Genomic DNA, 16,577 nt, shown 5'->3' with positions numbered 1-16,577 from the left:
GAGGGCTGTTGTGGTTGATGTACGTTGTGTGTGTCTGTTGTGGTTGATGTACGTTGTGTGTGTCTGTGGTTGATTTGTTTTAGATTCATGCAAAGTGTTTTCTTCTTCTAGAAATTGTGTTTAGTTGCATAAACACATGGACGTTGGCATTTACATGCTGACTGAAGGACCAGCTTGCACCTGTGAGAGCTGAAGTGTGTTTTATTTTTTTATCAGAACTTCAGAGGCAGCAGTGATCAAAATGTCTTCATGTGTTTGCTTGATTGCCAAGGATAGATAAACCCCAAGAAAAATGGAAACACTTTGTTGAGTTTCTTGGTTCATTTCTCAGTCAAAGCTCCTTTCTGTTTTTCCTGGAACTGTCTAGCCGAAATCAGTTCACAGCATTTGCTCATGATGGCCATTGAGATTTGGTATGAAAAAACTTGTTATTAGAGGTTGTTTTTTTTTTTTTTTTTACAAACTGGACAACTTGACATACGAGAAATCCAAATAAGCTTAATTGGCCATGTATGCTTATGCACACAAGGAATTTGTCTTTGAACTGTGCTTTTAATGTACAAAAAGTAGGCCTACAACATTCAATGTAAACAACATTAGTGATCAACTGTTTGGATAAAGATATGTCTTGGTAACTGAGGCCAATCTGTACAGTGAAAGCTTTAAAATGTCTTTTTTTCTTTCGTTGTTGAAATTCTTTTGGGGCCTTTTTGCCTTTTATTGGATTACACAGCTGAAGAGAGACAGGACAGGGCCGAGGTCAGGTCAAGGTTTCTCTAGTTTTGTACAAATGCTATGACATTGTTTTGCACACTCACCAAATGAGTGCTTGCTGGGATCTGTTCCTGTGATTTGAACTAATCGTAATTCAGTGTAATGGCCCTATGCATCAACATTACCCCCCAAAACTCCAAATAACACTACATTTGATTCATTGTTCTCCTCTCCTGTCCTCTTAGTTTTCAACCCTTTGGGTGAAATGTTATGAACTCCACTTCCCGGAATGGGTCTTAAAAATCCTATCACACTTACTGTAATGTTTCTGTTGTGAGGGGACACAAGCATGTTGCTCAGTAACACAAACCGTATTGGGGGGGTATTGGGAAATGCAAATTCCTGGAGTAAGATGTGGTCACATATTTTACAATCGTTCAGATTGTTCTTGTCACATTTTGTTTCACTCCCCTCTCTGTCACGAGAGGCCTGTTAAGAGTCACTGGGATTTCTATCACCTTTAAGCCCCAGAAACATTACCAGACTACATGTTGAGCTCAGGGAGACATGCAGTTCATCAAGACTGCTGCATTTTCCTGTTATCTTCACAAGGAGCCATTCTTCACTGATGGGCAGGATTAGTTGGATTAGTTTTTCTGGAGATGTTTGGGGCATGCAATGATTCTTTGTTTTACTTGACAGGGATCTTTGAAGATAATTTAGTAATTGAATTTAGTACTTATAAGGAGCTGCAGGGTGGAAAGGGGACTCACCCAGGGGCTCTCAGGTCATACAGAATAGGAGTTATCAAACAAAGTAAAAGAAAAATAAATTACATTAATGAGTTGAGCTGAGCAAGGAATAGCAGGTCAGGGTGCATGTTTGCGTTTAATGTGAAGCTCTGCACAGAGTTGTGTCAGGGAAATCAGGGATGAAACAAGTTCTGTATCAGTGTGGCCATACAAGCTATGAAAAATAGACACTTCTTATACTAAAACTGGATAACACTGATAGGGTGGAATCTGCCGATTAGTGAACTTGTAACATTTTATTGCTGTCCTTGGATAAGCTTGAAATAGAAATGTGCAATCTCTGCTTACCTGCTTTTTTGCAGACTGCACTAAGCAAAGTATCTCTATTCATGAAGACCAAATGAAGTGGAAAAAAGTTTTGAATTTGACCTTGCTTTGTGTTTTATTTGTGTGGTCATTATTCAGATACTCATGTAATAACATAAGAAAATAATGCCTAGTCTTTGTTTCTAGTGTTTAGCTAAATGATAACTATGTGTCATTACATCTTTATTTGAACATTCATTTGTTTATTTCTGTGTTCTCCCTCCAGACGACTTTGCTGATGAGGAGGAGGTGCAGTCCTTTGGCTATAAGAGGTTTGGTAAGTTTCAAATTACTTTTTGATTTCCAGCTGTGAACATAAAGGACCACCTTTGATCCATCGCTTATGTGACACCCATGATGTGAATGCTCTAAATGACTGAATTTTATTTACAATAAAAGGTCTTTTCTTTCTATATCCCTGCTACAAGGTTAAAAGTAGGCTACACCTCGTTCCTCAGGAACTTATTTTTGGCTGCAGCTTTTATTTTTGTTTCTCTGTTATAACAGAAGTGAGCTACAGGGGAAAGGAAAACCACAGCATCCTGGGTGTTCCTGACCAGTCAAATAACTTTGCAACCTTATCAGCCCCTCTGTGTCAGCAAAAAGCTTAACAAAATAACTTTGGTCTAAAACTAAAAAAAAATCAACCTGAAAATGAGTGCTGATTTCCTCCCTTGTGTCTGCGTCCCACATCCAATTTGTTTTCCAGACATGTCTATAGTCTCACACACTCGTCAGGTGATAGAACTGCTACCCTTTGGCCAGATGTTGGTATAGAACCTGAGCTAGCCTGTGTAGCAGGTTCAGGAATAATACATTCACACATTCCGGTTCCTGATCTCCTGACAAAGTCATAGCCACAGATCATTTCCTCCAAGAATTTAGCAAAATATGCAAAACCTACTCCTCTTAAGCACATTTTCTGCAGTATTAAAGTAGGTCCTGAAATGCTTTTATTATTTTTTTTAAACTAAACTTATTATATCCTATATATGTGATTGTAGTAAGCTAAAATTGAAATTGAAACTCAATAAGTTGCTCTGCCCTATTATATATACCTCAGGAGGAGGTACATATGATTTTTATATTTACATTATTAACATGTATATTATACTTTTTAACATTGGTACCTGACTACTTTTTTTTGGTAAAAATATTCAGGTTCAGATTTTTGATGACAGCTCATGTTTGGAAGAGTAGAAAATATACAGATTTGGACAACTTTCTAAATGCAAGAAAATCAATCTCAACCTGAGTAAATCTGATTTAAATGGATTCATTGTGTTTGATCTAAATAATCCAGGATGGAAATAAAAAGGGTTTCATGACTTCTTATTCAAAAGTTACTTTCTTAAATATTACTTTGCTGTCATAACCCCACTTGGCAAATTCTGTCAAATTCAGTCAGCAATCCACCTTCCAAGTGTGAAGTTGATAAGATGTGCTGTTGTCAAGAACGTCGGCTGACATAAAGACACACTGAGATTCCTTCCTTTATTGTAAGATTATACACCAACTCATCTTCACTGACCTTTTGTTTAGTATTCAGTGAGTCCCACACATTCCTCCACTCTGTAATGTGCTGCTTTCAGCTGTATATTCTCATCTCTTCAATTGCATATCTGTGAAAGCCAAACTTTCATAAGTGTGTGACTCACTCTCTGCTTCTGTGTCAGAGCAGAGCCCAGGTTTCAACACTTTGGGGTGAAATGGTCACTGTGATCCCTCTAGTTTAAGAGGTGTTTCAGAGGATGTGCGTCTTCTAAGCACTCCGCAGATGTATGTCAGGAGGTGTGGGTGTAGTAGACGTCCGCATTGTGTGTCATCACAATTCATGTGCACATCTCTTGCTGCATAACCCAATCACAACCTCCATACAAATTCTCCAAATACCAAAATTACCTTGATATATAATGTTCTGAGTAAATGTCCCCCATGTAGAAGTGTTTGCAAAAGTTTGATCTCGCTCATTTATCAAGGGTTTCAATATGCGTTCTTCTCTATTCTTGCTTTTTGGCGTATCCGTGAATCTTTAGCGGTCGAGTCACTATCCCAATACTCAAGTTTGTATTTCGCCATGAACGGTGAAAGTTTCCTGAAGTGTTCTCGGCAGGCTCCTTTTTCCAAGGAAGCATCGGTTGGTGACTCTGAATTGTGAGTGGAGATATCCCAGCATGCAGTTCGGTATCCATGATTACTACTTCTGATTTGCTGCTTTTAGTATCTTAACTTACAACAACCGTTAAACCCCACAAATTAAAAATGAAGGGGTTTTGTATATATAGCAGACAAAAGAGGGTTGGAAGGATTTTATCACACTGGGAAAAAAGACAAACATTAAATCACTATTGAGCGACTGTCTTTATTGTTTTTAAAATATTTTGAAATATTAATTTCATTGATGATGTACATCAACGATCGCACACGCTTATATTTGAGTGGTATACATCCAACAGACTACGCTTTGGTACGCCCCAGAATGCTTTGCTCTGCTTAGGTAGGTTACCCAATACCCAGAAGAACGTATCGTCCGTCCCAAACAGTCAGCTGTGTTGCAAGAAACCTCTTCCAAGAACAACTCCACGAGAATGCAAGTCTGTTCTTTTTTGTGTTCTCGATATTGAGAAACAGCCAAAGTCAGACATTTTGAGAGATGATGTTCTTTTTATGAGTTAGTTGAGAAGCTTTACACGACTCTACTGTCTCTTTGAGGTGGCAGTTAACCAGCACTCTAACACTAAAACTCCTCCTGAGTGAATGGTAGTGAATGGTGATGTTGATTCTCTGCGATCAGTGGACAATCATAGACTGTATGCACTGGAGCACTGTGATATTTTTGCACATAATTCACCTGCTGCATTATGTTCTTTGTTCTCCATTAGGTTGATAGTGTCTTTCTGTCAAATTGCACATACCATTAATATAAAGGCAACTGTTTCATTATAGCACAGTATAGAGAACTCTGTTGATTCGGCTGCAACTTCCACATACCTCTTTTGACATCACGTCTTGCATGGGCACCCATTCCCACCAGACAGGTATAGTCTCCCTCTGTGAGAATGCATGTGTGAACAACCAGATCAGCAGGTCTTCACACGCAGTCCTCCTCAAATCATTTAGAAAATTTCAGGAGTTCATAATGAGAAAACGGCTTTGACAGTGAACTTTTGATAGGTAGTTTAATGCATTGTTAACCTTGGACAGACCAAAGCTATCTGTTTCCCCTACTTCTAGTCCTAATGCTGATCTAAGAAAATCAACGTCTTGCTCCAGATACAAATGAAGCGATGAATGTGTCAATCTCTGCAAAACATTTTGTGAGAGTACATTCCAAAAATCTTGAACTTTTCTTTCTTTTTGTCATCCATCTCCAGCTTCCACACATTCTTGTGTACTGGCAGAGAAATTGGTTGTCCTACTTCTTGTTTGTCTTCGGTGTGGAGACGAATGAGGTCCTTGACTCATTTTGACATCTGCTTTCCACAAGAGGTCTATTATTCCACTGAGAGTGTATCCAAACCTGAGAAGTTGCTGAGCCACTTCCTGCCTCCATTCTTGAAGTTTATTCAGGGCAAACCTATATACTTGTAGAGTATATGGAGAGGTGGAGAGGGAGTGGGCATTATGGGCCTTCAGGGTTTACACTTGGGCTGTGCTGTGTCAGCAATGCGTCAAGTTGAGTGAAAGAAGAGAAAAATACAAGCTCATGTGGATGTCATTTAACAAATGTTTATTCCTAGACTTTAAAATCGAATTTCTTTATAGTTGTGTTCTTGATTTGTTAATGGGATGTTTTAAATTGTATTAACATTGTTCTTTTCAATTCTTGGAGAAACTGTTTTAGCTGAGAAGTCACATTCCTTGCCTGACTTATTTTTGGGTTAGGGTTAACAAGTGGTTTCAATTTACGGGGACTTTATTAGCAGAAAAGAATGTTTTCAGGATGCCTGCCTGTTACTTAAATCCCCCTTCAGGGCCTGCATGAATGCACTCTGTGATGTCTCGTCCTAATGAAAGATTACTCGCTCATGTTTCCAATAAAGTGCAGAATGACTGAGAGAACATTTCAGGATTACAAAGAACATATATAAGTTAACAACACAGTTACCAAAGAAGAGAAAAGGACAGATTCAACAACATAGTGCAGTGCTGGGTTGACTTGTTGTTTATCTTATCCCAGGCTTGCATAGTCTACAGGAATCATCTGTCACTGGTCAAAGGATGGTAGGTCAATCCTGGATTGACCAATGACAGGCAGGCAGGAATGCATCACAAATCACTGTGTCCCAGCAGGGGCCAGTAAAGCATGCCATGATGATTTCTGCTGAGAGTATTAATGTGACGACAGGCATGGGTCAGCTGCAGATAAACCACAAACCTAAGCAGTCCATTGTTTTAACTTAATACAGCTGATATTGGCTGAAATGGAGATAATAATGAGAAAAAGCTTGATTCCAATAATCCTAGTCAGTAGAGTAGTATGGCACTGCCTTTTATTTTGCCAACTTCGATGTTAGATCCGGTATCCTTGTGAATAACATCCATACTGGACTATGTCAGGAATGACATTATATTCTGGTCCTGATACTTTCCCAAAAACATATTCTAAAAAAATAGCAAATTGTTGACCCTTACCAGCGGCCTTTCTCCATCATGTGTTAAATACTTTGTTGTAGTTGAACATAGTTAACAAGTATCTACTTCAGATTACCATGGAATTCAAATCAGCTTGACTAGCAATTTTTTGGATGTTAAGAGTTATCGACTTAAAGTTCAACTCTACTTAACTTTCCCATGTATTAAATGTCTTTAAATCTTTCATCAGTCTGTTTTAAAATAATTAACTTCCTGCTCCATCTTTTGGTTTGAATACGTCTTTTCTTTTAGGGTGTGCTGGTCTAAGAATCAGGATAGATGATAGGGCTGGTTAAATGGCTTTGATACACAAGACCAGAGTTGGTGCTTTGTCATATAACCAACAATTGCTGTCAGAGTTTCTCAAACCTAACTATAACTTTAGTTACCTAACCTCAACCATACAAACTATATATGATCCATGCTGAATCCATCACTCAGTTTCTGTCCCTAAGACACCCCTTTGGTGGAGACTAAAACACTGAGGTAAACATCAACAAATATTCACATGAGTCTATACAAAGGCAGCTATGAAAGTTATTTTAGCTGGAAGTGCCAAGAACGTACAGCTAAGCATTGGTGAATACAGTTGCAGTGGTGCCATATTGTATGGACTGCTCAGTGTTAAACCAAGGACCGTTTCATCGATAATTCAAGGTATATGGATGTATATAAAGAGAATACAGGCTGCCTGATTTACTGCATGACTCCAGTTGTTATCAAGTTTGGAGATCAAAATGCGTTCCAGCTGCTCTGACTTCCATCTTATCTTTACAATAAGCACTTATTAAACTCACACAGTGCACACATTGCAATGCAGGCCTTAGTCATGTGGCTCCTGAAATGTCTGTGTGACCAACATGATTTCAGTATACGTTTGTCAAATTTAGTTACAATATTGACATCTCAGTTCAAACATTTGTTGCATGGCAAACCCCAGTCCTTTCCCCTTATTTGTCAGTCTGTCTACTGGACTGTCAATAAAAGTGAAACATGTCAGAGAAAATTGTGTTGAAATATAGAAGGACCTTTAGAAAAGGCATTAACACTCATGGTTTTACTGGAGCGATTGTCAGTAAGTCGATTTATATACTGCTGTAATTGTTTTGACCTAAATCATCTAACCACCTTGTCAAACGTCTTAACACCACGCTTGGCTATGTGTTCCCAAGGGATGCGCTGATCAATGGTAACGACATGCCTGCAACCAACTGTCATCTGGCCGGGTGTCTTCTTTCACATAATGGATGTTTGTTAGTTAGGCTCTTCTTTCACAGCAGGTCTTGGCTCAGTAACAAGAATAACACATAAGCAATGGAAAGTCTCTGGCTCCATTTTCTGTCGACAGTCTCAGAAAGGCTGCTTGAAGTTCTACATATGGTTCAGTGTCAGCATTAGACTTGATGGAAGTTTTTTGGCTCTGGAGAGGGCCAACATCAACCTCGCTGCTTCTTCAGAAAGCTTGAATGAAAAAAGGGTATTTTTCTTTGTTCTGCTGTGAGTCATAGTGCTCACTATCCAACTCTCAGACCTGGCTGTGCTGCATTTGTAACTCTAGCTGTGATTATGTTGGCCCAAAACAAGCACACCACTTGGTGTGTTTCTTGTTTATCTGTTTGTACTTGTATTTGTGACGATGCTGGAAAAATGTCTGCGTGTTGTGGAAAGGTAGCCATGTAGTTGTTTTCCAATGACTCATCCCTCAAGTGTGGTATGTGTTTGTGTTTTCACATCTGTACAGCTGCTCAAAGTTTCAAAACCCCTTGGTCTGCCGAAAACAACTTTTATTTAGTACAATTAACTCCATTGCGCTAAATAGTTTAGTACTATAGTTCAGGATCAGTTCATCCCCACAGAAACACATGTTTTGAATAGCTTCTTCTAGTTTCTTGTCAAGAAGAGACAGAGTTTTGGTTTTGTTTGGCCACATATGTTAAGTTTATAAAGCTAACAGCCATGTTCCTGTTAGTCTTTTTGTGCTGTGGACATAAGAGTTCTCAGAAATTACTAAATGTGCACATAAATGAAATCTGACGCCCCAGTCAGCAAGACTTTTCAGTGAGCTATATATTTAATCACTATCTATTTGCACTATTGTACATGTGAAACAAATTGGGGTACTCGGAATGTTGCTACTTTTAAAAAAGTATTGAGATATTTCTATCTTCCTTGCAATAAACCATATCGTCCTTTTTACCCTATAGGTCAAAGTAACATAGCTGTAAGTTAGCTGTTTGTAGTAAACATAACGAGGAGAAAATAGCTTTACGTTTGTCAATCAATGTTTACTGATTAAAAAAAAAAAATCTTTCTTTACTTTTAGCCACAATAATCTGTTTACAGTGTCAGTTTTGGGGACCATTTTCAGTCTCTTTCCTTTATCATTTTCTGAAAAATTTTAAAAGGGGGCCACATTACCAAACAGAATATTTGTTGAACGCTTGGATAGCAAGTATTTGTCTTTAGCCTAAGCAGATGAAATGTATTACCAGATAATATCAGTGATAAGTAAGAAAAAACTGTACTTTGGACAGTCTGAATTTGACAAATGATATATTATGTAACTCTAATAGTTGAAACTTTAATCACAGAGCAGCTACACTTGCTTTATCCAGCAGTCATAATCTACCTTATCTGTGGTCAGCATCTCTACCCAGACTTTAAGCCTGACTTGGCTGGATGTCTGACTTGATCCACACTGTGTGGTTTTATGGGCTCTGTTTGGCGATGGAGCTTTAAAGTGCTGTAATTCGATGTAGTAAAGTGTAGGTTCATGTAGGGAATCAGTAGACTGGGTGATGACTGTTGCTGATTCAGTATCTTAAGTGTGTCCACGGCGGGCCACCCAGCCAGCGTGACCACACAAAAACCCCATTGCACAGATGGACTGTGAAGTTAACTTCAACTTGGCACCCCTGCAGTGGTTTGGGGTTCGAATGAGCGCATAATAAAATATTGACCACATATGACAAAATATGCCTCAGTTTGTTTGTGTTGTTGTTGTTGTGGTGCTGAGGTCCAGATCAGAAAGCGTAAGGCTTTTTGGACTAATTTAACTGCACCAAATTGTTAAATATCTGCCAAGGCACAGATAGTTCTCTAAGAAGCATCACTGTGGGAGTCATCAAAAATGAAATGGCATTTCTCCACACTGACATGGATACAATTATATAAATTGTTTGATATTGAATTCATGCGTATAATCCAGATCTCACAAACAAAGTGCAAAATGTTTTTCCTATTAAAATAAAAAAGGCTGAACCAAAATGGGCCTTTGAGAGGAAATGGCATCATAAGCCCAGCACATTTCTTCATAGACGTTTCATTCCAAAAATACAATCTCCCATAAATTCTTACTTTACTAAAGCCCCTCGTACACTTTGCCTTACTCTGGAAATGACTTAACAGAAATATTTGTATCTCATGTGGCTTTTTTCATTGAAGTGGCTAGTGCTTGCCTGAAGTGGGCTGTTTTATAATATCCATGTCTCATATGTTGGTAGACTGTTGTGCCAAATTTAAAGCCTCTATCTCAGTGTTTGAGTTAGAATGGGTACTAAAGCTAACCCTTATTATCAGCAGTTAGCTGTTTTAAAACATTACAGAACTGATCCAATAAACTGTTTTTGGACATTTATAATCACAACTTCAAACCAAAAACAAACTAGATGACATTTTATGCCAGCAACAACGTTCTGCATTTATAGGGATCCCTACCGTCACAGTGCCATTGCAGTTTGTAGTTTAAGCAAATTTTTACAAAAGTACCTTTTTCCAGATATTTGACAAACAAACTAACATAGCTAACTTTCATTCAAAACCCAAATATCACGCTCCCCTAGGAGAACTTTATTTATTGCTCAGATTTTTAACATTTAACATTTTTTCATTTAGCATTTCTGTTTGTTTTACAGCTAGTTAAGCTAACTCGTCAAGCACAAACTGTCTGAGGCAAATAGGATTGGAGATTACTGTTAAACTAACTGATAAATTTACGTGTATAGTTTAGATTTTTCCTCTTGTGAATGTTAATTGTAGACTATTTTTTGTAGTTCCAACAGAGCCTCAACATTTTCTGGCTGATACACTTCCACTTTCTGGCGCTTTAAGCCTGTTTGTCTCTGTTTTCATAGTTTCACATCAAATCTTTCAAGCCTGTTTTCAACCTTTATTGTAAAGTTTTTTTTAGCTTGCTAAATTGTTGTAAATCTTGATGGATAGTTGTAGCACAAGAACATGTATTGCACATTCTCGACAAGTCATTAGTCAAAGATTAGATAACGAACGCTCATGTCTGACACGATGAAAGTGAGGATCAGTGGCTGACCCCCTCCTCTCATTCTCTCTATGAGGTTCACATGGTCCTGTTTTACATGAAATGACCTAATTCCAACATGTTAACAGTAGAACATGAGTTGGAGGAGCCAAGGTCCATAGTCCTTCACTCAGGCTTTTTTTTTTTTTTTTAGTCTTTTATTGAGGAGCCATTTTACATTTATAATTTAAAATATTCTGCATTTAAGTTGCAAATATATTTGAATTGCTTTATGTCAGAGTAATCAAACACTGATTAGAGTTTATCATTACTTGTTTAAGTCTCAGCCCCTCAAGAGTCTTCTGATTTTATAACATGACTGGACTTATTGGTTTGTATTCAATCTGTAATCAAACCAAATTTACTGACTGAATGATCAGTTCTCCATCAAGTCATAGTTTGACCAAGCCAAGTATAACAGCAACGAAATCTAAAATTAAAGTTGTGATATTTAAAATGTTGTTTAAAACGGCATGAGAAGCTTCATTGTGGGGCTGAAACTCTTCATTAGTTAATAAAGAAAAAATGTGTTACTGCTTGAGTTTGCATGAGTGTACATACTGTTCTTGCAAAAGCATTCCTTTTTAATAGTGCAGAGGCAGGTGCTGTTTTAGTTGCATTTTACAGCTTTCCCAGGGAATGCTAATTCTCAATTACATGAAAAACATATCTAACACCACTTCTGCTTGCCAAATCATATTGGAAATATAACACATGTTGTATTCCATAACACAGTCAGTACTGTACGTTTCTTGACTTCAGCTCAACAAGTTATCTCCAAATCTTATCCTCCAAAGTCAGACACACACCGTGGGGCTGCATTTTAGTCTTAAATCGAAAATGCTGACTGGTAGGCTACAGCATTTTTTTCTTTTATTTTGACATCCAATCCTGCTCCACAGTCATCTTATTACGGTGGCCCGGCTTTCTTTATGAGGCACACTTGCGTGCTTAAGTCTCCTGAGATTAAGATATATGATCCATTTGTCATAGTCTTCTTTTAACCAGACACAGATGTGCTGACATAACCAAATCTAATCAACTCCATGTCCGCTGTTTCATTGTCTCCGTTTTGATAGACCATCTAACTGTTTTCTCTACCAATTGGCTGTTTATGTCTTTTAAAACTTTTGGGGTAAAAAAATAGAGACGTGCACTGCTAACAAGAAATGCGCCATAAAGTTTAACCTCAACATTGAGACCTGTTCAAGGGAAGGACACCAAGTTTAGGTTTTCCTCCTAAAATTGAAAACAAATAAGGCAAGTTCATCAGAAAAAAAATAAAATAAAGCTATATTTGTGGTTCCACTTGTTGACTTTAATAAAGTCTCAATGATAAGTCTTATAAGGAATTAATGCATCTGAGAAGTGAAAACGTTAAAAAAAAAAAAAATCCATAACGTTCACTTTCACCGGCATAAAAGAAAAACCAATAAGCTCTCTTCCCGTATATGTATAGTCTCTAAGTAAGATGCAGAACCATATGGCACAAGATAGCCTGCTGAGGAGGATGTTTTCTGAAGACGGCCATTCACATTGAACTGTATATCTCAGTATGGTGTTTTTATGGTCTGTGGCCAAAGCCTTCAAAGGACACTGTTCAGCTTTGTCAGCTTTAGTGGGTTTGTGTGTGTGGGTGTGTTGTTTTGTGTGATGCCATGTAATTCTTCTTTAAAACGACCCAACATACACATCTGTAAACCACTGCTGTCCTCACTCATCATGAAAAGGAATTGAGTACAACTCGACCAAAAAGCCCACCGTAAGCACAATAAAAAAATCTGTCTTCTTGTGATGCTTGGCATCAAGGATACGATGTATCAAATGTTTGCATACATGCGTTGATTGGGCTCCACTATAACAAGGCCCAGATGTTTTAGTAGACCGGACCCAATTTAAAGGGTCATAAACCTGCAAGAGAAAAAAAAAACATGGCTCAGGCATGCTAGGCTTGCTCAGCAATTTAAGGACCCCAATGTCTTGGTAATTTGTCTCAGTGGTAACTTCCCCTTTTGGAGAGTGTTTACCTGTTAATATTTCTGTTGCCGACTGTTAATAATCCTGGGGTAGCTTTAGCTTTTTTGGGGCCAGAGGGGGACACCATGGCCATGTACCTTGTTAACCAGGTAAGTTCCTACATTGTGTCAAGATTGAATTCAGTGACTTTAATGAACAAAAATCAACTATGCAAAAAAAAGATATATAGGCAACAATTCTATTCCATCCATCTACATTGTATTGCACAGGAAAAGATCATCTAGCAAAAGAAGTCTCTTTATTTACCTATAGTTAGTGGTGAATATGTTGAACTCTGCAAAGAAAACAATATACTGGTGACAATCAAAATGTCAGCTTGGAATAAAAAAGTAATCACTCTGTTTTGTGCATAGGGGTTTTAAACTGGCTGGAAAGAACTCCAAAATGTATCCCAGCAAGTCACTAGAAAAAAACAACAACAAGTAAGCCATACTGTTCGGTCTGAAAATGGTAACCATGACCAAGACTGAAAGCTTTAAGATTAATTGTCTGGAATTTTGTACAAGCAAACATGTTAGCACTATCATTGTAATGGTTTGTAGCATGCGCGTTAGCATTTAGCTTAAGGCCCAGCAACATGGCTGTAGACTCTTGTTTTTCTTTCCCCTAGTTTTTACTTTTTTTCAACTTGAGGTCCTGGAAACAGTCACCTCTCCAGGCTTCTAAACAACCTTTAAATAACAGGCTATAACCTCAAGGAGGAAAAAACCCTTGACTTGTTTAGATGACACCTCCCCACTAAGGCCATAACCTGTCACAAGCAGACAAGAAGACGGTACATCATTTGAAGAGATCATGCGGGAAAAAGAGAATTTCTGGTTGAAGAGTCTAAAATTACACATAGAATGTGCATAAACCATATAAAACCATATAATGTGTAACTTCTTAAATGTATGCTGACATTTGAAATTCTTCTTTCTTTGCGGTATTGGATGTCTCATCCAATAAATTACACATTTCTTAAATATTTTCATACAAGTAAGTTGAGCCAATAAGGCAAAATAAATGTTTTTGGGTTTTTTTTGCATGAGAGTGTGCTTTTGAAAAGCTACTTTAAACTACTTTTAAATTTCAGACTGTTACTTGAGTCACATTAAGATATTAACTGTAGTTTTAACACTTTGTAGCCGACTACCAAACAGTAACCACTAAAAAGAAATAATATGTGTTACCCGTCCTGCATTTAGCTGTGAAATGGAAATTCCTGTGGTCTCCGTTCTGTTACTCTATATAACATAGTATTAACACTCTGTACAAAGAGTCTTCACACAAAGTCAAGTTTAGTCTGTACAGGGTTTCTTTGTGTTGCCATGGAAGTTTCCATTGCCAGGCAGTAGTGAGACTTGCCATGCAGTGAGTCTAATGGCAGGTACACGGAATAAGGGAATAAGTGTTGAGATTTTTTTTTTCTCTCTTTGACTGACTCAGAGGCCAAATGAAATACAGCTGTTTTACAGACACATTAGACTGGCATATCCTTTTTATTTTCTCTGTCGCTCTACCTGTTTCACTGCCTCTTTCAGTTACGTAACAGTCAGCTGGCTTAGAAGAATAAACTCTGCGACACAGTTGACAACAACATTGTTTTCTTCTTCTTCTTCACCATTTTAATATATTCAGATTGCACACTTGCATTTTCTAGTTCTTCATACAAAATCAATGTCACAAGTTCTGCAGGAAACAGGTATGAAACCAAATCAAATATCAGATGTCTTCAGTATATTAAGTACATCTTTTAATCAACCATAGACCTTCAATGACAACTTGGCCAATAAGACGTTTTGGAGAAAAAATTTTTTTTTGTCTTGTTGGAAAAGCAGAGCCTAAAAATGACCATGCACATACATAAAACAAGCCAAACTGGTTACACATGGTTCGGACTTGACAGCAATACGATGTAAGACACTGTATTCTCCATGTTCTACCTCTTCTTTTTCTAGGCTTTTTTGGCATTTACGTTACTCATGGGAATAATCTGGCATGACTCTAACTTGTTGATTTGGACGTTCATCTCCCAATCTTTCTACACACTCTCTATTGAGCCATCTAGTTTGGAAATGTTTTTTCAACTCATGACATAGTGACACAAAACAAGTAATTCATGAGCAAGAAAATACATTTATTTTTCATTTTAAGGCTTCTTCTATTTTCTATATAACAGAATACTGCCGCTACTGTACCTTGAGAGTATTAGCTTCACAACACTGACAGATTTTTTGTGTAAGCAAAATACCTTAGGGATCACTAAAAATACTCTATTTAAAAAATGAGGAAAAACTGTTGTGACCCCAAAAGGAGTCACTTGCTTTTCTGCCCAGAATAAATTTCCATGTTAGTTTAGTGGAAGAATTCTGTCTCTGAGAAGATCCGTTTCTGGGTTTGTAACATTTTCCTGCCAGGCTCAACAAATAATTATGTTCTAAGAGGTGGAGGTGTTAACTCAAGGAGCTTTAAAGTTTACCAAGAGACCAAATGTGCATTATATGCTTAAGTCCTTATAGTTAAAGTTTATAATGTTTGCTTGTGATTATAAAAAAATAAGAAACTTTCCCAGAACAGGACAAATTGCTTGAACGTGTGTTCGGAGTTAGAATCCAAATGATGATTCAGCATTTTCCATTACTGCCCCCGAACATGCTACAGTCAGTCAATGTCTTATCCTTCTCTTTCAATTTTTAAATCCTTCTTTGAAGGATATGAAAGTACTATTTGTTACACATAGTTTTCCTCCTTTCCAACTCTGTCCTACATACAGTGCAACTTCAACACCATACATTCAGGTCGAGATTTAAGTGTACTTCTGTTGTAGGAGATTTAAAAATGCATTCTTTCTAATACTGCACTAGATGATTGTTTCATTTTCAAACTTGTAGTCTTCAAGCCCAGCTGATGCTGGCCTGACTCATGTGACATCACTTAAAACAGATGATCAGCCTTCTTACAGTGGTGCCCTCATAATGTTGTACATTTTGACCAGTGCTTTTGGAATCAGCTCTTTCTGTTATTGGTGGGAGTATCGTAGAAAAGTTCATTTCTTGGGCCCTGGATGGCTGATACCCTATGTTTTGAGGCTGTAGTCCTCCTTACAGAGGCCAGGGGTCTGAATCTGACCTCGACTCTTTGCTGCATGTTGTCCCCCACTCTCTCCTCCCAACGTTTCCTCTCTCTCTTCTACTGTCCTATCCAAAAAAGGCCAAAATAGCCGAATAATAATTGGAGTTCATACTCCAATGACTACAAAAACACCAGCCCTGCTTTGCTGTTGACCCAGAACATGCAGACGGTCCACTGCTTGTTTACATGGCGTGATGTTGTGGTCAGGACCAGTAGGGGGAGGGATGTTCTAATGGGGCCCTCCATACTGGTTCCCAACATGAGGCCTTAGGCACACTCAAGGACAACAGAGATGTGCAGATTCATGTCTGGGTCCTTGTCTGGGCCCCTTTGAGGTGGTCAGATTTGATGTTTGCACAGATGTGTACTGTAGGTCCAAGGCCTGAAAGACCAACCATCCTCCCAGTGCCCCTCTGGTGGTCTTGTCCCACCCCCAACTGGGAAGGATGGAGCCTCTTGTAGCAACACATTGAGTCCCATCATGGGTGACATGGCTTAAAGAGGCAGAGCTGGAATTCGGATTCTCAAAGTTACATGAAGATGTCCAGCCAGGGAGCTTTGGACTGGAAACAACAAGCCTACCTAACAAGAGACGCTCAGTGCTAAATGATCTACTTTTCCTATCGTGTAGGCTAAACACCAAT

The 16,577-nt window shown here is 38.2% G+C and overlaps 1 protein-coding gene across 1 annotated transcript in view; it reads left to right on the top strand.

The window, feature by feature from the left end:
* colec12 (collectin sub-family member 12) overlaps positions 1-16,577 on the top strand; it is a 28,554-nt gene that overhangs the window by 1,422 nt on the left and 10,555 nt on the right. The window contains exon 2 of the mRNA XM_079347670.1: positions 2,059-2,109. Coding sequence (XP_079203796.1) covers positions 2,059-2,109 — 51 coding nt within the window. The remainder of the gene's footprint in view (positions 1-2,058; positions 2,110-16,577) is intronic.

This window comes from Symphodus melops, assembly GCF_947650265.1.
Source record: "Symphodus melops genome assembly, chromosome: 7".
In the NCBI taxonomy this organism is placed as follows: domain Eukaryota; kingdom Metazoa; phylum Chordata; class Actinopteri; order Labriformes; family Labridae; genus Symphodus; species Symphodus melops.
This window is presented reverse-complemented; position numbering and strand designations above follow the sequence as displayed.